Source organism: Ochotona curzoniae, unplaced genomic scaffold, assembly GCF_017591425.1.
Source record: "Ochotona curzoniae isolate NIBS_2020 unplaced genomic scaffold, NIBS_Ocur_1.0 contig_2688, whole genome shotgun sequence".
In the NCBI taxonomy this organism is placed as follows: Eukaryota; Metazoa; Chordata; class Mammalia; order Lagomorpha; family Ochotonidae; genus Ochotona; species Ochotona curzoniae.
Window position 1 is genome coordinate 8,462,758 of NW_024465553.1, and position 24,818 is coordinate 8,487,575.

Below are 24,818 nucleotides of genomic sequence, written 5' to 3' on the forward strand. Positions count from 1 at the left end.
CCAGTTAATGAATATTTTCAATTCGCTTTCTTGGCTGAAAGCACAGGCTCCTCTGTGAAATCCCTTCCCTTTTTACTTTTGCAGTAAATTTTTAATTCTCAAACCTGAGGCAACCAGAGCAGTGAGCAGTGGAAACGGCAGTGACCTGGTTTTCCGGGTCTTTCTCTGTTCCTGCCTGAAAAGGGAAGTGGTGGGCACCTGGGGCTGGAGAGGCATGGTTTCCCAGGATCCATGCCCCAGGTGCTCACAGGGCACGCCCTGACCACCATGGGCTTGTGTGGTCAGACCTGGTTCCTTGTGTCAGGATAGTGTGAGCCAGAGGCAAGAGAAGACCACAGGGATCCTCGTTCACCAAACGACACCATGTGGCCCCCATTCCCCCATTGTTGTAGCAAACACCGAAGCTGTGTTAGTTGGCTCGGTTTTGCAGGTGGCACTGGCTCTGGCAGGGGTCCCCTGGCTGCATCGTGTTATGAGCCGGTGGCATCATAAGCAGGGTAGGAGCGCAGGAAGGCATTGACTGGGCTCATTCCCCTACAGCGGCCCTCACGAGAGAACTGGAGGGACCCAGTCACGCAGCCTGCGGCTCCTCCCACACAATGCCACACCGAGGGCTGGGTTGCCTGCGCCTGGACCTTTAGGGGCCAATGGCATCCAAACCCTAGTGAGCACTCTGCCTGCTCATGTTCTCCAAACACCCCATGATGTTTTTACTAAAGTGGACGTAGGAAGTGAGCTTACCTGCCAAGAGCCGTGTAGGCCATCCCTTGCTAATTCCAAGAGATTCAGGCTCATTTCAGGAGAGCTCCCTGTATTCTGCAGGAGGAGGACAGGGGACAGAATTTTTAAACTGAATTATGTCAGAGACAGAGTTGGTTGGCTTCTGCTGGTTATTTCCCCAAGTCCCAACAGGGTGACAGGAACCCAGTTATCTGAGTACCCCGTGCCTCCCAGGGGCTGCACATAGCATGTGCTTGAGTCAGGAAGTGGAACCCAAACCCAGGTGCTCTGGCATTCTTACTGGTGTTATAACTTCTGTGCCAAACTCCTACCCATAAGTAATTTTTAAATTTTGTATGTTAATTATTTTATTATATTCTTTCAGAAGCGCTATTGTAACACAGGAGGCTGCTTCAATGAGTTCATGGAAAATCAAATAAATGCTTTTATTTTTGGATGGAAACACTTATAGAAAGTACATATCATGGGATACATGTAGAAATTTTTTTAAAAAGCAATTTTTTATTTATCCAGCAGGGAGCTGGATGGAAAGTGGGGCAGCCAGGATACAAACCAGTGCTCATATGGGTTCCTGGTGGATACAGGGCAAAGATTTAGCCCCTGGGCTACCACGCTGCCCCTTCCTGTTTTTTTTTTTTTTTAATCTTTATTCTTGGGCAGAAGACAGACATGATTCTTCAAAATGTAAACACACTGCTTTAGGGTGGTGTATTCTAGGCAGTAGGAAAGTTGCACCAATGTCTGGTTTTCCTGCACCACTTACAGCAATGAACCAGAGACAGCTAGACATTGGATTTGGTTAGATCTGTTTAACGCAATCATTCCCATTAGGCTCACTCTCTTTCCCCAGCTCTAATAAATATAAAGCTTTCAAATATTTGTCCCACTTCGTAATGAGTCTCCGTTTAGCAGGGCCTCTTCCTGATTGGGAGGAATCTGGCTTGACTGTTGCCAGGCAACAGCTCATCCCGGCGTTGGTTGCCAACAAGCTGCTGGCAGCAACTGTAAATTCTTTTGTCTTGTTAACAAAAACTGAGTGTCACAGGTACAGCACTGTTTAGAGTCTGTGTTGTTCAAATATCTGTGACTTGGGTAGTCGGTTCTGTGTTAACATAGCCTGCCCGTGCTCATGGAATTGAGAGTGTATAAGGAGCCTTCTCACCTCTGTCCTGACCTCCACCAAAGGGTGTGTGTGATGTCACAAGGGTGTGGTTTCCTCAAGGCCTCCTGGAAAGAACCTGAGCTGTTAAACTGTGGGATCTAAATTATTATAATTGTAGCCTGAATGTCCCAAGAGGGGACTCTGTGTGTGTGTGTCTGTGTTTGATTTTTAAGATTTATTTGAAAGGCAGCGTTGGAGAGAGAAGGGGAGACAGAGATCTTCCATCCACTGGTTCACTCGCCAGACCTCAATGGCCAGGACTGAGCCAGACTCTGAAGCTAGGAACCAGGAGCCGAGCGCTTCTTCATGGCCTCCTATATGGATGCATGGGCCCAGGCACGTGAACCACCTTCTGCTGCTTTTCCACACATTCGCAGAGTTAATTCAGAAGTAGAACGGTCAGGTCTTGAACTGGTACCCAAATGGATTGCTGGCGTGGAAGGCCGTGGTTTAACCCCCTGTGCCACAGCTCCAGCCTCAGGACTGTGCTTCCTAAGTGAGAATCACAGCTTGTCCTCATGAGCCCCAAGCCAACCCCCTCCATCCCTGTCAGTGTGGACAGATGAGGCACACATGCTGGGAGTTAGCAGAATTAAGAAGGACAGAAAGGAGGCACCCAGCTGTGGGATGTGCCCCTTCCCCCTGCCGCTGAGCCGGGTTCAGGGCAAGCCTTCTGGGGCGGGACTTCATATAAGGAAGTCTTATTTCATAAGAAAACATGCTGGGAGTTAGCAGAATTAAGAAGGACAGAAAAAGAGTGCATGTATTCAGTGGGCATACAATAGGCGTTTATCTCAGACTTCTGCAGATCGCTGCCAGCATTCTCTTCCAGGTACATCTTTCTAAAGGTCATTGCCTGTTAACAGTCATGTACGACACCAGGCACCGGGCGTGGGTATTCTCTGGCTTAACACTGCTCTGTGCAGAAGGTAGGAGAGACCCCTGCTGTGGCTGCTTGTGGCCCAGAAGGGGAGAAGCTGGCTGGAAAGTCCAGGGCCCTTCTCATGCCCACACCTGTGCCCTGCTTTATCCTCCACTTGCAGGAAACATCTAGCACTGCCAGTTGGCTGGCTCATGGACCAGTGCGCGGTATTAACCACATGGTCAAAATATGGAATATGTTTTTCACTTTGTTTTCATAATTTGCTAAAAATAGCTCTTAAAGTGTGTTTATCAGGATGCAAAAACAAAAACAAAAATGCTGCTCCACTTTTTGACACCTTGTCATGTTTAAGTCCACTTTTCTACATGTTGTCAGTGTGCCTACCATCCTCTGGCTCCTCTCTCAAGCACAGTTGGAAGTCTGGCATTTCTCCTGAGGGCATCGCTGCCCTGCTCCCCAGCAGTTTCCCCAGAAAGCTGGGTATCTGGGACTCTGCCTGGCGCTCCCTAACCCCAGCCCTGCAGGCGGAGGGAGTGTGTGCCCAGAGACTGCAGACCCAGCACTGCCCCCTTTCACCGTTGTTTATTATTATTATTGTATAAGCTCAGTGGTCGGGCATCCTGTAAACACGCTGGAGTGTGTTACCAGCTGCCGCTCTTAAAGTTGCAGCAGCTCCGGACTCACAGGGAGCTGCTGTCGGGTTCTGCTCCAGTCTGCATGTGACAGCATCAAAGCTATTTTTAGCGGCGCGCTCAGCAGCGAGAGGCTCCGAAGGGCTGCTTCCAACTACAAACAGTGGAAAGAAAGGCTCATGTCTGCGTTGCTGTAGCTCTCCAAGTCCATTTATAGGAGAGACAAAGGAGTGTGTAAATCTCTTCTTCAAAGTTCTGCAGGCGTCTTGTTCGTTAGCACCAAGGTACCAGCCACACAGCCTCTGTCAGTTGGCCTCACCTTTCTCCATGAAGTGCTTGGAACTGCAGAATGAAGGTGGTGATGTGGTACCAGCTCGGTGTGTTGGCAGGGCTAGAGGTCGCAGACGTGTTGAGTAGTTACCCTGTGCCACCCATGGCGGGCTTGAGACTGAAAGGTCAGCCATCCTCATGAATAAACATATAACCAGGTGTTGAATGGCCAGACAGGGCAGGGGCAGAGAAGGAAGAGGAGAGGCGTCTTCAAGAATGCACGGAGTAAGAGGCAGGGGCATTGTAAGCAAGAGAACCTGAGTGAACGAAGACTGAACAGCATCCTGGAGTCTCCAGGCTGCCCTGAGCCACTGGTCTTTTCAAAGTAAAAACGTGCAAGATGAGGTTAGGGCAGTAGATGGGGCTGCAGCAAATTGAGCCTATTGTTTTTCCTCCAGAGCGAAGGAAGTTGAAAAGGGACACAGGCCACGGGGAGGTGGGAGTGATTTTAAGCGAGGGAGTGAGTGGATTACACAAAACTAGACAGCGGAGTCTTGGCTAGCAAGAGACCGTATGTTTTTGCATCTGGGAGTAGAGGCAGTTTTATACAAGAAAGGGTGCCTTCTCTGCAAAGGCAAAGGCTCGGACAATGAGTCTAACTGCGTGCCCTGTGACTCCTCTGAACCCAGCGTAGTGGAGATGCTGGTGCCGTGAACACCTTTGCCCACCTGACTCCCTAGCACTGGGCCTGCAGGTGCATTTAGGGTTTGAGTCCTCAGGAACTCCGAGGCCAGGTGACCTGGCCCGTGTGGCCAGTGGACGTGCAAGGATGAACATAATGACCTGGTACCAGGAAACGCACCCCCTGCCTGCGGGTCGGGTTCCTTCTGAGTTTCAGGAGGTTGCGATTTTCCTGAACGTGTTTCAGGCTTCAAATATGTGATCATTCTCTGGGCCATGGGAAGTCGGGGAGGGAAATGCAGAACAAAACAAAATAAAACAAAAAGCCCAATGTGCTGCCACACGTTTCCAGGGGAAGTGTTCCCAAAAAATCGCCGTTTCCTACTCTGTTTAACAAAGCTCCCCCCACATACCCTGGATAAATATGGCAAGAAGTTTTTGACACTTTTTTCTTTGATTTTAATGTCAGTGAAAGTTAAGCAACCTTATTTGCTTCATTTTACTTTTAATGAGAGGGGTGGATTTTTCTAGAAGAATCAAATGAACTAAATAGACAAGAATCCATGACCTGTAGTGCTTGTGGCATTGGAAGAGGATCAGTGAACTTGGGCTGTTCAGCCATTTTCATTTTGGCTCTCATGAGCTAGACCACATGTAAGAGATGGGCGTTACATGGGACAGTTTGAGAATAAGCAAGTAAAGGAAGGGTTGTTAGGGTCGTGCGGAAGGATCAGGTGATGCCAGGCTGCCCAGGAAGGAAGAGAGAGTGATTTCAGTGGTTTTGGAGGTTTGGTGTAAGAAAGCACAGTCCCCATTGACTGAGGCGTTTGCCAGGGCGGGAGGGTGATGATGGCAGAGCCAGGCAGCACAGAGAGCGGCTAGATCAACCTCAGGTTTGTGTGAGCAATCCTTTCCCGAGAACATCTTCCAAGAGCATCCCCAGCAACCTCGGGACTTTCCACAAGGCCCAATCCTAGAGACCGCGATTGAAGAATTTAGACACTGCGCCACTGCACAGGACCCATTCGTGTGTGCTCTTAATTTTGGGATGATAGCTAGTTCTAACTAGTTGCATCTATTTGCATTTCCCTGGTGGCGAAAAATCCTTAGCTACTTTTCATATGTCTGTTGGCTTAATAATTTATCTCAACCATTTTTAACTGTCCCGTTCAGTAGCATTCAGCTCTTCAACACTTGTTTAACCATCCACATCCTCCATCTCCCAAGATTTGTTAGATTTTAAACGCATTTAAAGTTCTTACTTTGGGGCCCGGCGCGGTGGCGCAAGTGGTTAAAGGTCCTCACCTTGCCGCCCGGGATCCCATATGGGCGCCGGTTCTAATCCCGGCAGCCCCGCTTCCCTTCCAGCTCCCTGCCTGTGGCCTGGGAAAGCAGCAGAGGACGGCCCAAAGCTTTGGGAACCTGCACCCGCGTGGGAGACCCGGAAGAGGCTCCTGGCTTCGGATCGGCATAGTATCGGCCCGTTGCGCTCACTTGGGGAGTGAATCATCGGACGGAAGATCTTCCTCTCTGTCTCTCCTCTCTGTATATCTGCCTTTCCAATGAAAAAATAATAAAAATAAATCTTTAAAAAAAAAATAAAGTTCTTACTTTGCTATGTGCAGCTAATTCCACAACCAAGTCCTCTGTTCACGATAAATTTACTGCAAGCCAAAATCCCAGATGCAGGGAGGTGCTTATTAGTAGGTCCTTTATTCCAGCAGAGTAGGAAAGGGAACATGGCGGAGAGGGAGAAAGCTAGAAGGGACACATCTGCCATGGTGGCAGGATGGGTGCTGCCAGGGGAAGGGGGCAGGATGGAGGAGAGGCACAGGAGAAGAGGGGGCACTCCTGGAGGCTCATTCCCACGCCCCAGGCATGCCTGCAAGGTGTGGGAGGAGCTGTGGGTTGGGCCCCAAGGGTCTGGTGTCTAATTATCTGAGTCACAGGTAGGTGGGTGGGGACTAGGAAGAGAGGCCAGGAGAGATTGAGGGGTGGGATTCTAGACAGGAAGTTACATTTCATTGGTGCATAGTCTGAATGGTGCAAGCAGGTGGGGAGGGGAAGCAGGAAGTAAGCCGGGCCCAATATACTCCTCACAATATTCATCATGCAGACTTGACTGTCTGTACCCACAAGGGCCTGGTGCCCCTCTTCGTCCAGCCCCTGGCAGCTCCCCTTCCACTTTCTGTCTCAATGAATGACGTGTGGGATCAGAGAACGTCTTCCTTTGCTTGGCCTGTAGAGGACGTTTGCAGAGCCAGTGTTCCTTCAGCTGTGCCATCAGTGGACCCTTGGTTTGCTTCTGCCTCTTTGCTGTTGTGAAGCGGCATGTTCTCAGCTGTGCTAATAAGGGACACGGAGACTCTGCTTTCATTCCTGTGTTTAATATTGTTTTTCAGGAATGGGCGTCCTGTTTGCCATCATGGGCATTACCTCATGGTACCTTGTGGCATTAACTGCTTTCCTGTCCTAACATGCTACTTAACTTTGCCTTGGCGTTACAAGTGCAGTCTTTCCACAACTGCCTTTGGGAAAGTTGGGGTTGACTCTGCCCTTTGGCTCCGCCATGTTCACCCAGTAGGCCCAGTGTCTGGAGCTGTTGGTCCTCTGTTCTGGCCCTTTGAGACAGAGGTGCTTACTGCTGGAGCTGCTGGGTGGGTATCCCCTGGGGAAGCCCCAGGCTGCTCTGGAGACCTAGCCAGAACCCAACTGGCCCTGGACTTGTAGCTCTAGGAACAGCTGCTCAGCTTCCCTCCTTGCCACCATTTTAATTGTGATTAGGGGATTCATTTGCATCTAAAAGGAGTACTTTTCTTATCAGCACCATTGAGTTGGGAACCAGTGTGCTCCATTTATGTAGAGTGGCCCATTAAGCAGTAAAAGTAAATGTGGGTGTTTTACAAATGCAAATAATGTACTTTATGCTGAAGGATGCCTTGGTTTTCATATGTAAAATTAGAAACTGGGTAACACAAAGATCATGATAAACACCTTTGCATCTGTTCCTAGGATGTGTCTTGAGCTCTAGGTATCTGAAATCAAAACGGGGTTTTAAGTAGCATTTCTTCAGTATACCAAAACACGCATGCCATATTATCAAAAATATACATGTACTTATCTAGTTATTTATATATTCTTAAGTAATCAAGAAATCACAGAAAAGAGTAGTCCTAATTGCCTTACGTCTCACTTAACCATCAATGATGAGATTCATCATTTTGCTTCCATTTTTAAAGGGTTTTGAGTTTGAGATGGTGGCGGTGGAAGAAGATTTGTTACTATGTACGTTGGTTGTTTTGGAAGAGTTATGACTGTAAGACAATTCTAAGATTTAAAAAAAAATTTTTTTGAAGATTCATTTATTTGAAAGGTAGAAAAAGAAAAGGGGGTGTCAGAAGGTATTTTTCCCTCTATCCTCTTGTATATGGCTACAATGGTCTCTTCGGGGCACCCTGAAACCAAGGGTCTGGAACTCCACTTGCATCTCCCGTTTGGGTGCTGAGAGCCCAAGCAGTTGGCACGTTTGCTGCTTTCCCAGGTGCGTTAGCTAGGGAGGTGGTTTGGAAGTGGTGTAGCCAGGAGTGATGCACTTTGTGGGCGTTAGCTTAACCTTTGGCACCAAAGTGGGACCCTTGATTTTTTTTCTTTAAATCCTTAGTATACAGAATAATTCTGAGACACCAGGTAGCATTCCTGCAGAATGTTGTTGTGGGCTGTAAGCAAGATCACGCAGACAAGTGTAGGGCCTATTACGTAGTGTTTATTAACCAAGCTTGGTGATGATAGGCCCCACTAGAAATAGCAGATCACAAGTCCAAATAATTGAAAACCTAAGAGAAACAAATGGTCATTATGCCAAAGTCCATCTGTTAAACTGAAGACCTGTGTCCCAGCTTCCCCAGCAATATGTAATAAAAGAGACGTACAGTGAAAAACCCAGACACACTTAACATCTTTACTGTCCCGCCCAAGCAGTGAGCAGACGGTGAGGAATACAGGCATACAGGGGCTGTGTTCAGGACTGCCTGTCCTCAGAGTCTGTCCATGGGAAGCCAGAGAGCCCTGGGGAGGCCAAGACTGGAGTGCCGGAGCAGTGGAAGCAAGCAACCAAGAGAGCACGCCCCTGCCTGTCATGGGCCTTTATGGGGGGTGGTTACGCAATGGTGCAATGCTGCCCCTCTCAGGTTCCACGTGATGATAGACGAACTTCACAGGTGGGCAGAAGTGATTACGTTGTGTGTGTTGGGGCGTGACTTCCAAGCTTGTGACTCTGAATTAGCTGCCTACCTCACAACAATGTCAAGTTCAACTTCTGTCCCCTCTGCGAACCCCTGATGGGTGCCAGCTATGTTCTAATTCCTGCAGGAGGTATTGGGACTCCAGGGAGAGAGACCCAGATGTGTCTGTTTTGGGGGAGCAAGTGCAGCATGTGGAAGGCAGACACCCAGGGACATTATTAATGGTTACAGCATGGCCCTGGTGTGGGTCCCAAACTCATGCTTTGTGTTTAAACCACAGAGGCCTTAAACAGCGTAAAAAATAAAAGGAAAAATTGTGTCCCTCCTGGCACAATTGCCTAGTGGCTAAATCCTCCCCAGGATCCCATGAGTGCCAGTTCATGTCCCGGCTGCTCCACTTCCCATCCCGCTCCCTGCTGGTGGCCTGGGAAAGCAGTTGAGGACGGCCCAAAGCCTTAGGACCCTGCACCCATGTGGGAGACCCTAATAACTCCTGACTCCTGGCTTAAAGGATCAGCTTAACTCCAAACATTGTGGCCACTTGGGGAGTGAATCAATGGATGGAAGATCTTTCCTTCTGTCTTTCCTCCTCTCTGTATATCTGCATTTCCAATAAAAAATAAAAATAAAGAAATCTTTAAAAAGAAAACAGAAATTCCAGAGTCCTAAATTGATGGCACTAAGTGGGTAGCCGGTTAATGCAGTTAATGATGTTTAGGAAGTGGATATAAGGAGAGGTTCAGGTGCCACCTGCAGCGCCCTCAGAGTGAATTCTTTGAGGGAGGGGCTAATAAAAGTTTCAGTTGGGCCCACCCACTCTCCCTACCTGCCGGCTTTCCGTGGGGGTCCTTCTGCATGTTCCCACCTTCAGTAGACACTAGCCAAGGGGCTGCCTAACTTCGGCCTACAACCTCAAATCTGTGAGCTAAAGAAACTTGTTCTCTTTATAGAATTAGTTGCTTCAGGTTTTCCCTTATAGTAACAGTAAACTGACTCCTATGCCGCCTTCCAAATTTCCGTGAGTTGATGTTCTAACCCATAGCTCTCCAGACTGTGATGGTGTTTGGAAATGTGGATGGCTAAGTTGACATCATGCCAGGGTAGGGTGGACCCTCTAAGCCAGGGAAGGCCTGGGAAGAGACAGCATAGCCGTGATGCGGGGCAGATCACGTGAACCCAAAGGCAGAAATCAGAATGACACTCCAAGGAATGCAAGGGATTTCCAGCAGCAACCAGGAACTGGGGAGAAGCCAGGAACAGCTTCCCTGGACCCGCAGGTCCTCCCCCCACCTTGGTCACTGGCTTCTTCCTGCTGGACGGATAGACAGTCGATTTCTGTTGTGGCAGACCAGGGACTGGCAAATCCAGGGTGGTGTGGACAGTGCCCTAGAGGTCCCACTGCGGCCCCTTGACCTGTGTTGGGTCTTGGGGGACAGCCCGTTGCTTTGTCCAGACCACTGGAGGCACATGCCAGAGGGGAAACAGGGAAAAACCCAGGATTGCCACGAGGTAAAAAGAATGTAAGTAGGAAAGAGGCGAGGGTTAACACTGAAAGATGCCTGTAGTGATGGGGCCAGGGCTGGCAGAGAGCCAGGTTGCAGAATGCAAAGGGGGATGGAAGAAGCCGAAAGATGGTTGGGAGGCTGCAGGTGGAGAGGCTGTGAAAGAGATAGTGTCAAAAACGCAGTTTCTATGGTCGGGGCCTAGTGTGGGTGGGAGGGCATGCTGGTGGGCGGGGGGTTGGGAAGCTGCCGCACCTGGCAGGGAGAGGCGGCAGAATGCTGCATTGATACTGAGCACAGGTTCGTTTCTCACACTTCTTGAGGCTGCCAAGTCCGAGATGAAGGCACCGGCCTGGGTGAGGATTTGATCTCTACTTCCAGGATGGTACGTGACATCCTCTGAAAAGGAGGAGCCTGTGGTAGGAGGCAGAAGGGCCAAAAGGAGCGACCCTTCCCCACACGGCCCATTCCTAAGCACCTTGACACACAGCTCCTTAAAGATCGTATTTGTTAAGTAAGTGTGTGTGTGTGTGTGTGTTGGAGAGAGAGGGAAGGATGCTGAGCTAGGGAGGAGCACCCTTGTTCAGCTGGCGAAAGGAGCTTTTGGTGGCCTGTCCCAGAGCAGTGAGTGACTTGAAGGAGAAACGCTGGGCTTGTGGAGCCAGCTCTCAGGCTTGCCTAGAGTGGCCAGGATTCCAGGATGTGGAAGAATTCCAACACCTGCTGATTTTGGTAGCAGAGAGGGGAAAGTTCAGGGGAAAAGAAAGGTGGTAGAGATGTTAACTTTGGCAAGAAAGAAGGTGCCGATGTAGGTAGAGATAACGGGGTGTGGAATCAGGCAGCATGCAGTGTCATTCATTCAGCGAGGAGGAAGCAGTGCCTGCTGATGTGTGTAGAGAGAGATTGAGGATTTGGTAGGTGGAGAGAAGATTGGGGTCAGTTTAGTTGGGGTGTCTTGAGGAGAGCTAATTTCCACAGCTGACACCGTGCTGTGTCTGGAGATGGTTGTGGTGGTCACAGACAGTAAGATGGGTGCTCCTGGGGAACCATGGTCTCTGGGGAGACCAAGGAGGCTGTGGAACTCCCTGCCCAGTTCAAGGATTACCTGCCCCAGATGTCAGTAATGTCAAGGGCAGCAGCTGTTCTCAAACGTGGTCGTGCTGTGGAACACTGGGAACCACCGCATAGAAACAGCATTGTGTGCGGGCCAGAGCAGCCACCGGAAGTCGGGCTCAGCCCCCAGCGTGTCTGGGGCCTCGGCGGTAGCAGGCATGCGCACATGTCCGCAGGCAGATCCTGTGTGGACGTCTAGCCAAACCTGCAGGTCCACTGTTGGGCTCGGATGACCGAGCGGCCCTGTTTCTTTCTGTGATGGGGATTTTGCATCCAACTCTCGCTGCCCCTCTCCCAGGGAGAGTTGCTGTGGTCTTGGAGGGCTGTTGTCTACTCCTTTCCCCTGTCCTTGTGAGCCTCTGAATCCGGGCCAGCCCTGGTAGGTTTCCACCTGTCTCCTGTCTGCTTGCCAGTTTGGATCGATGCAGGTTCCCACACGGAGTTTTCTTTTTTTAGCCTTCTTTGGAATAGGTAGCATCTGCGAAGCTGCTTCTTCCAGCCCATTGATTTTTCAGGAACCATGTATTGGCTACTTTGGATGGAGGAACTTTGCGATTAGCAAAGACCCAAAAATGTCCTTAAGGAAACCAGGAGGATGAGAAGTGGGAATGCAGGAGAACTGTAGCAGGGGAGCCCACCTGGTGGATGAGGAGGGGCTGGAACCTAGCTAAGAACCAGCTCACAGTTGCTATGCTGCAGTCAGGGTCCTCCAAGTGGGTGGCAGGAACACGAGTGCACGCATCACCTGGTGCGTCCCAGCGTGTGCAGCAGCTGAGATTAAATGGACTATCTGAACTGTTCCTGGGTGTTGGATGCACACACATTGCCGTGTGGAACTCTTCATCTTGCACAACTGCTCCTCTCAGCTCATTCATTAAAGGAGACCCTCCTCCACGGCCCTGGCAACCACCACTCTCCTTTCTGTCCGTGCCTTTGGCGCCTCCCGGGGTGGAATCAGACAGTGTTGGTCCTCCTCACTGGGGCTGCTTTTGCTTAGCATGCCTTCGGAGTTCGTCCGTGCTGTATTGTTCTGTCTTAGATACACCAGTTCAGGCTTGGCAGATGGGTATGGAAAGGAAAAGTGCTTTTCTTTTTGTTTCTTTTTAAAAAAGATTTATTTTTAAAAGAAGATTTATTTATTTTTATTGCAAAGTCAGATATACAGAGAAGAGGGACAGAGGCAGATCTTCCATTTGATGTTTGACTCCCTAAGTGGTCTCAATAGCCAGATCTGAGCTGATTTGAAGCCAGGACAGTCTTCCAAGACTCCCATATGGGTGCAGGGTCCCAAAGCTTTGGGCCGTCCTCCACTGCTTTCCCAGGCCACAAGCAGGGAGATGAATGGGAAGTGGGGTCACTAGAATTGGAACTGGCATCCATATGTGATCCCAGCGCATTTAAGGTGAGGACTTTAGCCGCTAGGCTACTATGCCAGGCCCAGTGCTTTTCTTAATTTGATTTTTGTTAGACCCATGGAAAGTCCAGCTTGGGGAAGGTGTGGGTCTTGTCAGACTCTCCAGGCTGCACCCTCACATGGTGCAGGAGGAACACATTGCAGGTCCACCATTGTACCAACAGCCACCTTAGAGCAGAAGGACCTGTTGACTCATTGTGCCCCCTTGGGGTCCGCAGGCCATGCAGCATGGGCAGTGAGAAGCCAGGGAGTGACAGGAGTCCATAGTCTTTGGCAGATGCTGGGTAGACTCTTGGGGACCGTAAACATCCTTGCTTGGGACCTGCTGGCTCAGTGCTGGGTGTAGCGATCGTTGGCTCAGTCTTCTCAAATGCCAGTTCACCGGCCGCCTGATGGGCAGGCAAGGCCTTCTCCACCTGGAAGGCTGGCCCTTTTGTCGCAGGTTTGGTTTGGCTTACACTGCTGAAGGTCATGAGCTTTTGTGAGTGAATCATTGAAATGAGACATTTGTGGCACCAGCATTGTATTGTTCCTGCTAATAGCAGCCCGCCTGCCTTTCACATATGGTTCGTCTGATGGCTTTTTCTAGCCTGGGACTCTGCCTTGGAGAGAGTCCTAACAAAATGCCATCCACAGCTCTCTTCCACTGGGAAGGATGGCCAAGATTTAGCATTAGGAGCCTGGAAGGAAAAGGGATGACATAGAATAGAATGTGGCTCCCTGGTGCCTTGGGCCAGTTGCTTAGCCCTGGTCTTATCTTGGAGCGACCACTAAGCTGCCAGGTGATGGCTGGGTCAAGTTCATTCGCCTCCCAGGATCCGTCTCCTCACCTATGGAATGGGGAAGGCGATTTCCACCCCAATCGCTGGATTCCCTGGACATGTTAGTTTCCGAGTCCAGTGCAGAGCAGTGTCCTGTGTGAGTGCCATTCTAAGGAAATGGAAAGCTGTTCAAGTAACGGTTAGGAAGGTCCCTGTGACCGTGGCCCATGGCAATGACCATTCACCAAACACCGACAGTTCCATGAATAGGGTTGGGGAGCGCACCCTTCTACCCCTCCATTTCTACCACCTCCTTCTCTTGACGTTGACAGAAGTTTCTTCTCTCAGTGGCTACGGTTCTTGTTCATGTATTCTTACATAATTTCATGTATATGCATTTTTAAGTTGACTTTGTGCTCTAGATCCAGTCAGTCCAAGGATGTCTTTCCCTGGGAGGGAAGAAGAATGGTGTGTGTGTGTGCCATCTACGGTCACCGGGGCTGCGGCCGACGGCCCCTGTGCAGCATGCCTTGTCTCTGTAGACAGACTAACAGGAGGCTGGGACGAGATACACGGCATTCATTTCTTGGCGATCAGGAATTTTTTGTTTGTAATTTCCCCCATATTGATCTTTTGCAACACCGAGCGCAGTTCTCGGTAGGCATAATAAGTCCCTGAGTCTCCTCATGGTGAGAAGATGTCGTTTTGAGGGGAGCCTGCAGGAGCCTGCGTGGAATATGGGGCTGAGCAACACCAGAGCTTTGCAGGAACTGACTTATTCTGTCGGAAAGAGATCCCGCAGAATTCAGCGGTTGCAGCAGGGGCCGGGCCAGAGAGGGTGGTAGCTGGGTCCCCCAGATCTCGCTCCACTGCTCACGTGTGGGTGAGTGGGGCGGCCTGGCTGCAGAGTAGTGCTGAGTGACTGAAGCCCACGGACAGGACGCTGTGGAAACCTGCACAGGAGTGCGTCACAGAGACACGGCTGTATCTGACCGCTTGGGCTCCGTCCCTCGTGTCTGCTCAGTTTTCAGCCAAATCAAGGTCAGGATAAAGAAGGGATTTGGCTGGAAGTAAGCTGGATATTCAGGCTCCTACAGTAAGACTCAATTATTGAATTCTCTGGAAGGGCCAGCTCCTCTATAATGAAGTCCTCAGTTTTTAAATATCTTTATAAATCAGGTGAGTTTCTATTGGCAACAGCCAGCTTGCTGTTTGGCTGCTTTGTTATAAGAATAAGGTGGGAAAGTCCTGGGAGGTTGCTGGAGTTGTTCAAAGAGAATCTCAAGTTTTTTTTTTTTTTAAATGTGCAGTATTCCGCATGCATGTCTGGGCCTTTGGACTCCCAAATGGAGCCAGCCGGAAGAGATGCCAGGCTGCTGTGGCCGTTGTGCTGTCTGAGGGCCAAGTCCTCCGTTGTCCTGGGTGCTGGGGGCGGGGCACATAGCTGCCAACGCTGAGCACCAGCAATGCCAGCTGACGCTGTAGCCGAGCCACACTATTCTTGTTGACTTTGTGCATAATGGATCCAAACCAAAACGCCACAGAAAGGTTCATTAACTTCAAGGTTCCTACCACAGGCATCTGTCTGAGATACTGCCAGTCTGGCCTCACTCTGATCCAAATAAATAAATAAATAAACAAACCCCGTAAAACAAAAACGAGTATTGCAGTGAAGTAAGTCACATGATTTTTTTCCCCCCTAATTTATATAAAAGTTACATTTGCTTCCACTGTAGTCTGTTAAATGTGTGATAACATTATGGCCAAGTAAATGCTAACATACAAGGACATGGTACAATAGCCTAGTGGCTGAATCCTCGCCTTGCATGCACCAGGATCCCATGTGCATGCTGATTTGAATCCAGGCTGCTCCACTTCCCATCCAGCTCCCTGCTTGTGACCTGAGAAAGCAGTTGAGGGTGGCCCAAAGTCTTAGGACCCCTGTTTCTGCATGGGAGACCAGGAAGAAGCTCTTGGTTCCTGGCTTTGGATCAGCTCAGCTCTGGCCATTGCAGCCACTTGGGGAGTGAATCAGTCAATGGAAGATATTTCTCTCTCTACTCTCTAAATCTGCCTTTCCAATAAAATAAAAAAATCTTTAACTAACTTATAACCTTGATTTAAAAAGACTTTATGGCCAGAAAAAAAACTGCTGCTGATCATCTGAGCTGTTGGAAGACTGGTGATGGCAGCCTTGGCCAGCAGGGACTGCGCAGCCCTTCAGAAACACAGAAACCATGGAGCACCATAAGACAAACCGATGTTGAATGGTGTTTTCAGGGAGTGGCTTTTTCGCTCTCACTACTCCACCTCGATCGTGCAGTATGCCATGATACTTGCCGTTATACCATTTCTCCTTCTGGTAATGAAACTCGGGTGGCAGGATGTCGTTGGCTTGGCCATGGCTTGTTACCAGCCGTGGAATACTGTCCTTTACAGCTGGAGGGCTCTGCCGACTGGTGGAGCGTTCACGTTCCAGCCCTCCGCCTTTCTCTGAGTGTTTGTGCCAATCTCCCAGATGTATCCCTGAGAGTAATTTTCAGCTGCTGCCGTGTCCAAGACGTTGGATAATGCGCTAACTAATATGATTTACTCATGTCCTATTTTGGTGAAAATAATTTGTAGTGCCTCTTGGGCTGGATATAGTAACATTTTTGAGTAACTACTTTCTAACATGAATCAGAAGCAACCCTTGATTTAAAATAACCTACTTTTCAAATCCAAGGCTGCTTTGCGAAGACTGGCTTGCTTGTCAAGTTTTCTACTGAGTGTCTGAATGCAGCAAACTTGCTCCTCTGTAGGGCAGCAAAGTGCTGCTGTGTAATGTCAACCCCTCTTGTTTTCTCGCCTCTCCTGTTACTAGCCTGGCTGGTTGCTTATCTGCCAAATGCAAATGGGGGTGGGGTAGGGTGCAACATTTTCAGCCAAAAAATTGAAAAAGGATGGAAACCAAGAGAAGAGAGGTAGGGTGGCGGCAGATCCAGGTCATTTCTGCATAGGAAGGAATTGATGATAGCGATGGTCAAGAAAGGCAAACTGGCTTTTTTTTTTTATTATTGCTGTTGCTTTGTTTACTATTTATTTGAAAGGCAAAGTTACAAAGAGATAGTGAGAGGTGTTCTAACCACCAGTTCACTCCCCACATGCCTGCAGTGGCCACGGCTGGGCTGGTCCACAGAGAGGAGCCAGGAGCTTCTTCCAGATTTCCCACATGGTAGGGGCCAATGCACTTGGGTCAGCCTCTGTGGCTTTTGCAGGCACATTAACAGGGAGCTTGCTCAGAAATTGAGCAGTCAAGACTAGAACCAGCACCTGTGTGGGGTGCTGACACTGCAGAGTGTGGTTTGTCACGCTATGCCACAGCACCAGCACCTGCACACTGGAATTAGAAACACTAAGAGGCCTCCAAAAAGTGCCCAAGAACTTGCTCAGCTTCGGGAGACATACGCTACAGAAGTTTGTGCCATTTTGAGCGAGGTAGTACATATCCCTCCTCCCTGAGCTGGGCCAATGAGCTGCATAAACATTGGCAGTTTGTGTATCTGAGGGCGTGGAGATCCAAGATACCCATCAAGGTATTCACATGGACTGGCCCTGCACCCTGAAACATGGAGCCTTGCACAACAGAGCAGACCGTAGGGCTTTTAAGGTGCACTTTCCGCAGTCACGCGTGGCTGGGGCAGTGCCTACCTTGCCAGGGCGAGGAGGGTTTGGGCCTGGCGCGGCAGGCCGGGGGAGGGAGTGCAGCGGAGCTTGTGCCACCGGCTTCATGAGTGTCTGTTCTCTTGCAGCACATCAGGTCCGCCGCTCTGGCCAGGCAGCACCTTCTTCAAGAGAAACGGGGCCCTTCTACAAGGTAGGTCGCCGGGAGCGCCTCTTCCTCACTCTGATTCCTCCGTGCCCTGTGACAGCCAGAAGCGTCCTGTCCTGTGTCCTGTGTCGGTGTGGCAGCTCGCAGAGGGCTGTGAGTGTGTGGCCTGAGTGGGTTCGTCCATTTCTTTCCGCTTATTCAAGCCTCTTGCTTTGTTGTTGTGATTGGCACATCCGAAACCAGGCATCGTGGGATGTCCTACGCGGGTGGTCTGCGCGGTCACAAAGGGTTTGGCTTGCTTTGGTGCAATCGGATTCATGGGGCAGTTGGGTGCAGCAGTTCTTCTACGGGGCTCATAAGCACAACCCTCTTTATAAATCCCGACAGGGATGGTGAGGGGGCGGTTCTGAAGGTATGTCTGTTCCTTGCTGCCCTGCAACATGCGCAGGTGCCAGGAGCCTTTGGTTTGTCTTCAGTGTGAAATATGGTTTCCCCCCGCTTGTCTCCCACCAGTGTCACATGCCAATGGACCCCTTTCCTGGCTCCCAACCCATCTGCAGCCATGTGCTAGGACCCAGATGTTGTGCTCAAGGAATGTAGCTGTGATTTCTCTGTCCTTTGACTAAGCAGTGTTGTTGGAAGTCACCAGAATTTTCAAAAAAGGATAAATGGTTAATACTAGCAAAAGGTCACATTTTAGATACTTTTAGAAATTACAGCCTAGTTAGTGATGTGATGGAGACTTGCTGTATGGCTAAGCTGACTCGCAAGAATCTTGATGTTTTCTGCCAACTTTCTCAGTTTTCCAAGAGTTCTGGTTGGCACAGCTGGAAAGAAGCAGGTAGATTTGGTTTCCAGCAGGGCTATAGGATGGTGTTGGGCTGATGGTACATGACTGGGACCTTTTGGGTGGGTTATAGCAGATGCCGCTTTGCCCTCGAGGCCCACGCTGAAGGCCAGCCCTGGGTGTGAAGTGGTAGTGTGAATGTGATAAAGGATAGAAACCCTTCAATTCCATAGTAGCTCCAATAGGCCTGAGAGAGGCCGTCATCTTTTTTTTTTAAAAAAAGATTTATTTATTTTTATTGGAAAGTCAAATATACAGAAAGAAGGAGAGAGACAGAGAGAGGAAGATCTTCCATCCGCTGATTCATGCCAAGTGGCTGCAATAGCCGGAGCTGTGCTAATCCAAAGCCAGGAGCCTTCTCTGGGTCTCCCACATAGGTGCAGGATTCCAAGGCTTTGGGTTGTACCTGATTGTACCTGATTGCTTTCCTAGGTCACAAGCAGGGAGCTGGATGGGAAGTGGGGCTGCTGGGATCCAAATTGTACCCATATGGGATCCTGGTGCATGCAAGGCGAGGATTTTAGCCACTAGGCTACTGCATGGGCCCAGGCCGTCACCTTTTTGTTGTTTCATAGCCAATGGCATTGCATGCTGTCCTTTTAAATAACCCGTGATATTGAGAACTAAGAAATTCTTGGCATTTTTGCTTGGTACAAGTAAAAAGGCAGGTAGATTTGGCTAATAATTTTGATACATACAGGTGACTCTCTCCGCTCTCAAAAATTAATATGTAATTTAAAAAGTCCATGTTAGTTCTCCCTTTAGATCATGTTAAGTGGGAACTGATTACCAGCCGCCTTTGTGTTTCTTCCATGTGAATTTCAAAGTCACGTGCGTCTTTATGTCTCCGTGAGAGCCACCGCCGTGCTGGGAAAAGCGCTCCTCTTCAGAGCCTTCTGAGAGCCGAGCCTTTGGCTTTGCGCCTTTTCTTATGGGGTTTTTTACTCATTCAGTTTCATGTTAGGCAAGATTTGCTCTTCATATGTCAGTTTTTTGTTTCTTCCTGTGGGACAAAAAACACGTGGGTAATACTGATAAAGTTTGTGAAGCTGAGTGGCGTTAGCGCATTCTCTTCCTGGTGGAGTCCAAAAGTCCCCAGATGGTTCCAGGCACTGAGAGTTAGATTAACACAGACGCGGTTAATACAATCTGTTCAATTCTTATACCTTTAAGAAGCGCCTTGGTGAGGGCTTGGGCGTGTGAGCAGAGACTTGCTGGTTTGGTTGTTTCCTTGCTAGTGCTGCCTGTAGCGTCCTTGAGACGTTCCTATTGTGATAGCGTGGTTTCTGTTTTTTAACTTTTTGAGTGTCCTTCCCAATTGATATTGGGTCACTGCTGCCAGCACAGGTTTTAACAGTAAAGCTGTGAGCATGCGCAGAAGGGGGAACTGAGAGGATCACGTGGAAGAAAACGCACCTGCAGTACATAAACGATCTCACCTTTATACTTGACAATGTGTATATCTGCTCTTTCCTTATAGCAAGTGGGAGAACATGTTGCTAGGTAATCAGACCAGGCAAGAATTCTGTTAACAATTTCCAACCACAGGGATCAGAGTTGAGGCCAAGCAGGACCAGCGTGCCCATCGTCAAAGAACACTCACTCCTAGAAATGGGAGGGAGTGCAGCTTGGTCATGAGGGGTGAGCCAGGAGCCTCTTAAGAGTGTCAGGGGCCTGGGGACCAGCCTGCAGAAGCCAGCCTTACCAGGGGGCTCCAGGCTAGGTAACCCCTAGGACTGGCCCCGCTGGGCTGCACAGGGGCTGGAGGAGCCCTGCTGAGGATTAGGCTGTGAGTCTATGGTAGGTAGTGTCACATTGTGTAGAGGAGGATGGGAGCAGAGAAGTTCCTACCATGAGCTTAGTCCCTGCAAGGTGGGGGCCGTCCTAAGAGAAAATAATGGGACTTTGAAACTAAAGTGACGTAATAATTATAAGAGGAACCGGCTGATGTCATACACTGGTGGTTGGGCTAATGAGCTGTTGAGTGGACATGCGGTGCATGTTTTTTTTTTTTTTTTTCCCTAGCCTAAAACCAATTGCTGGAATTAACTGCAAGTGGTCAAGGTCTCTTCCTGGGGTGGATGTGGTACCTTTGTTTGGGTTTTGGATCACGGGGAAGAGGAACCACACTCTTGGTTTTGAGGCTAATAGGGTAAGATTTGGTTTGAATTATACCAGGCACGGGTACTTAACATAATTGGTTGTTTCAGCCATTTGCAGTATTTATTTTGAATGCTGTTTAGACTGCTAGAGGTGATTTTCATATTTTAGCAGTTTCAGCAGCCAGGAGGACACTTCGGTTCTGAACAACAGACCCAGGCTGAGCTTCAGCAGGGGGCAAACCCATGTTTGGGGAGAGGAGGGGGAAGGGGCCCAGTACAGCCAGAGTGGCCAGGGCAAAGGTGACTCAGGGTGCACCTCCTACTGCCTGCCTTGGTGCTGTGGTCTCCCTGGCTTTGACATACACTTTTAAGTAACATCTCATTTTCAAGAAAGTCATCTTCCAGTTTTCCTTTTCTCCCTCTTTCCCTCCCCAACCTTCCATTCACCAATCAAGCTTGAGCTGGGGGAAAAAAATTCCAAGAGGCATCTGCAGTGCACAGAGCAGAATTGCACAGCCACTGGTCTCGGAACAGATGGAGGGCAGCTTTACCTACCTCATACAACTTGGGGATGGTTGGATCTGTTGGTTGATATGTAAATCTGAAAGACAATTTGTACCTGTCTTCATCTTAGAACCCCTTGATACCTGGTAAACTTCCCTGAGGGGTGGCCTGGCTCCCAACGGTGTACCAAGGCATGCCCCTTGTTCTGAATGTATATAGACAGACACTGCAGGTGCAGATTTAGCTGTGTGGGACGGCCCGGGATTCAGGAGCACATCAGCCTAGGGTGGAATCTCTCCCTCCCTGATACCAACTGCCTAACCCTGGGCCTCGCATTCTTGTTTTCGATTGATATGAAGAAGAGAGAAAGATCTTTTCATCCATTGGTTCACAACCCCACCCCTACATTCTTCTGACAACTTCAGCTGGAGCGAGCTGAAACCAAGACCTCAGAATTTTATCCTGGTCTCTTATGTGGTTGGCAGGAACTCAACTTCCTGGCCCATCGTCTGGTTGCACACTAGGATGGTACTGGATCAGAAGTGGAATAGCTGGGAGACATGGGATATTGCTGTCCCAAGCAGCAGCTTAACCTAGTGCACCTCAAGGCCCAGGCTGGGACTCTGTTTTGAGTGTCCATGTATTCAAATGACCAGATATGGTCTCTGTGAAGAAGAAAATGAGGATTATGAACATGAAAACACCCAGTTCATGACCTCCCCCACCCCTTGCCATCACTGGAATAGAAACTAAGCTTTTGAGCCATTGGCTGTTTCATGCCTAAGATTTCTGACATTAATCCTGGTAGATGGACGCCAAAACTCTGCAAAGGAACATTCTCCTTCTCTCCTCTCTGCAGGACCTCGCACTCCACACTGCCTTTCTGATAGGAGCAGCCTGCTGGAGCTGCAAGCTCACATCTGGCCCTGGGTGCTCGCTGGGTGAGGGCCCCGGCTCCCAGGTTTGATTGGATTTGGCTGGCCCTTTGCCCCGACTCCTCCTCCTCTTTCTCCGTTTGGTGGAAGCTGCAGCCTGGGGCTGTTCGGCTTCTTTCATCTCTGCTGCTCCACAGGCTGCCTCTTCTGTTCACTTTGCAAAGGAGGGCAGCCACCTAATGCACAGAGCTCTCCATGCTTGCCTCCAGCCACAGCCATTAATAAATTTTCTTGGTATTAACAGAAAAGGGGGGGAAAACATGTCCTGATTGCCTTGTGTCCTCCTTCGTCGGTCGGCAGAAGAGTTTAGGGAAGGCCTCTTTCTGCTTGGCACCCTCAGTCTTACTGTTCTGCCCTGGGTTGTGAAGATATTAATGTAGCTGCAGTCACCAAGTCACTCTGGGCGTACTTGCATTCCCACATGGACTTAAAACAGTGTTGCTCAGCGCTTCTCATCTCTTAGATTTTATGTGCTCACTGAGAATTTTGTACAATTTTGTCTTAGCTGCCCTTAAGTCAGGTGTAAAATACAAGGAAAACTTTTTTTTTTTAGTTTTGTATACAAATTTGAAAGACTAAGTGACTGAGAGATCCACCTACTGGCTCACTCCCCTGATACCCACAACAGTTTAAGCTGGGCCAGGCATTAATTCAGGGACTGTGACCTCATTTCTGATGTTCCACACAGGTGGCAGGGACCCAACCACTTAAGCTGTCACCTTCTGGTGATGCAGCAGTAAGAAGCTAGGTCAGAAGTGGAGGTGGGATTGGATCCTAGGCATGGTTTATGAACATCTCAAGAGATGACTTAAACCATCACCCTGAAAAAAAAGAAAATTTCAAAGAAGCTTGTGGTCTTTTTCTTACTCACTGCCTGCTGAGACTCCAAATTGACCTAAACTCCAGTTATGCCAACTTTCCCAATGACTACAACCTGGTGTGGCATCTGAGACAACATCAAGCAAAAAATTCTAAGTCGTGTCCAAGTGGGGTTTATTTCAGCTGTTGTCTACGCCACCATCTGTAGTCACTGTTAAATCCTAACCCGACGAGGGTATAACATTGAGATGGTGTATGTGTTGAGATCTTTCTCCAGGTTGAATTTGCCTATTAGGGGCTGGAAACTGGAAGTAGATTTTGGGGAAGGGCAGAAAGTTGGACAGGAAGTTTGGGAAGTAAATCCAGAAAATTACCACCAAAGTTTGGCTTCTAGGACATTTTTCAGAGGACTCCAGAACAAAAAGAGGAAAACAGCCCAGAGAACTGGATTTACAGTAGAAAGAGGACTGACGGCTCCCCCGAGTAGCAGCAGCCACTTCATCAGAACTTGGGGAAGAATCTCAGAGTTTCATAAAGAGGGAAGGAGCAGCGGTGTCTTGGTGAAGGAAGGAGTTTGTGACAAGTTACAGCAGCAAGTCCCAGGGATGTCTTAGCCCCCTGCCACACACAGGAGAGACCCAGAGGGAGTTCTGAGCTCCCAGCTTGGGCCTGGCACAGCCCGGGATGGTGTAGCCATTGGAGATGTAAACCAGAGAATGGAATTCTAGCTGTGTGCCCCTCTCTCTGTCACTCTGCCTTTGAAATAAAGACATTTTTTCAGTGTTTTAGGCACCTGTGCCCCTGAGTGCTCGAATCTGTCAGGATTATTCTAAGTCCCCTTTTCTAACATTGTCCCCGTCCAACCCCCAACTCTCCTGCTTTTATTATCGAAATAATACATGTTTGCTATAAAGTGACAATATGAAGGTAAGAAATGAGTATTACTCCTAACTTCACCATCTGGATGTTGTGTCTGCTCTAAGTGTGTCTCTGCTCAGTGATGTTTCCTGCAGTCCTCATGATGTGCAAGCATCCTGCTGCCCACTGCCAGCGTAGTTGACCTGCCCCCCAAAGGAGACCCCATTGCTGTTAGGCAGTCACTCCTCATTGATGGACCCATTCTGCCCTTTTCCCAATTGGAGTCACACGCTAGGTGATCTAGTGTATCTTCCTTGTGTCCGAGCTGGCCATTGGCATTTCTGACTTCCCTTTTGTAAACGGAAAAATAAGATCTGAAAAGCGTGGTCCTGCTCAGAGTCCAGGCCAGAGCTTAGCCACACCCATCTTTGGTTTCAAATGACAGAAATGTCTCTAAATCAACTTTTCCACTTCAAATGTTCAGAGTTCCAAAGTGTTTTGAAGACCTAGGGGAGGGAAGAATCCCTTTAGAATGCTCAAAACTAATTTACAAGGATGAGACAAAAGGATGGAAATGAAAAGCTTGCATGGTTTGCTTCCATTTGAGTGAGGGCCTTCATTTTCCCTCCTGTCTCCCCTTGGTTGTTTTACATAGGTCACCTTAGGGTTCTTAAAGGCTAGGGAGAGAAAGAGAGACACCCTAAGATGGCTCACTCAAAGACTGCTGCAATGAAAGGAATCAACCCCCGCTTCAGAGAATTAGTATTTTGTTTTAGCCTGTGCCTTTTTTTGACAGGTGTAGATGATTTTTGTCATTTCTAATTCATCAATAGCAATATTTCCTTATAGGTTAATTTTTGAGCACTTAAGGGTTTTTATAGTCTTTTAAAATTGTATTATAAAATAGAAAAACAGATCATCAAATATAAAAATTAAGCAGCCTTAAGTCAGATGGTACGGAAGTGCTTGTGTCTATCAGAGTGTTCCTAGTTAAGCTACAACTGGAAAAATCATTCCCCTGGAAAGTTCTTTTTAACCATACTTGGATGGAAATTGAGAAATATTTTCATACAACTGCCAAGAGACTTAATGAAGGAAAATTTTTTAAGGATATATTCTCGGCGAGCTGTCTGTATTTCAGTTTCAGAAGCCAGCTTGAAAGCACTCACCTGTGGCCTGCGAGAGGTCAAGTTTGGGTTCTTGTTTGGTTCCCTTGACGACCAGAAGGCACGGCTGAGTTTCAGAGTCGTACCTGCTGCTGCTCATGTGACTGGGCGTGTGGCTGTGGTTGTGTGTGAGTGACTGTGCGTTCATGCACATGTGTGTGCAAGTGTGTGAGGGTGACTGGCACCACACTCAGCCTTGGGGCACAGCATTGATCGCTGCTGCCACCCCTGCTTCTCATTCTCTGGCATTCCCATCCACGTTGGTAACGGCAGGTGTGAAGTAAAAGATCCCAACTTTCAAACCTGGTGCGTTGAGCCTATTCCTTGTCTTGATGCCAAACTGCTGTTTTAGCCAAACAGTTTCGTAAAACTTTTT

At 48.9% G+C, this 24,818-nt stretch overlaps 1 protein-coding gene across 4 annotated transcripts in view; it reads left to right on the forward strand.

The window, feature by feature from the left end:
- FOXN3 (forkhead box N3) overlaps nt 1-24,818 on the forward strand; it is a 333,022-nt gene that overhangs the window by 217,815 nt on the left and 90,389 nt on the right. For all 4 annotated transcript variants that reach the window (XM_040975179.1, XM_040975177.1, XM_040975178.1 and 1 more), the window contains one exon: nt 17,192-17,256. In XM_040975179.1, coding sequence (XP_040831113.1) covers nt 17,192-17,256 — 65 coding nt within the window. The remainder of the gene's footprint in view (nt 1-17,191; nt 17,257-24,818) is intronic.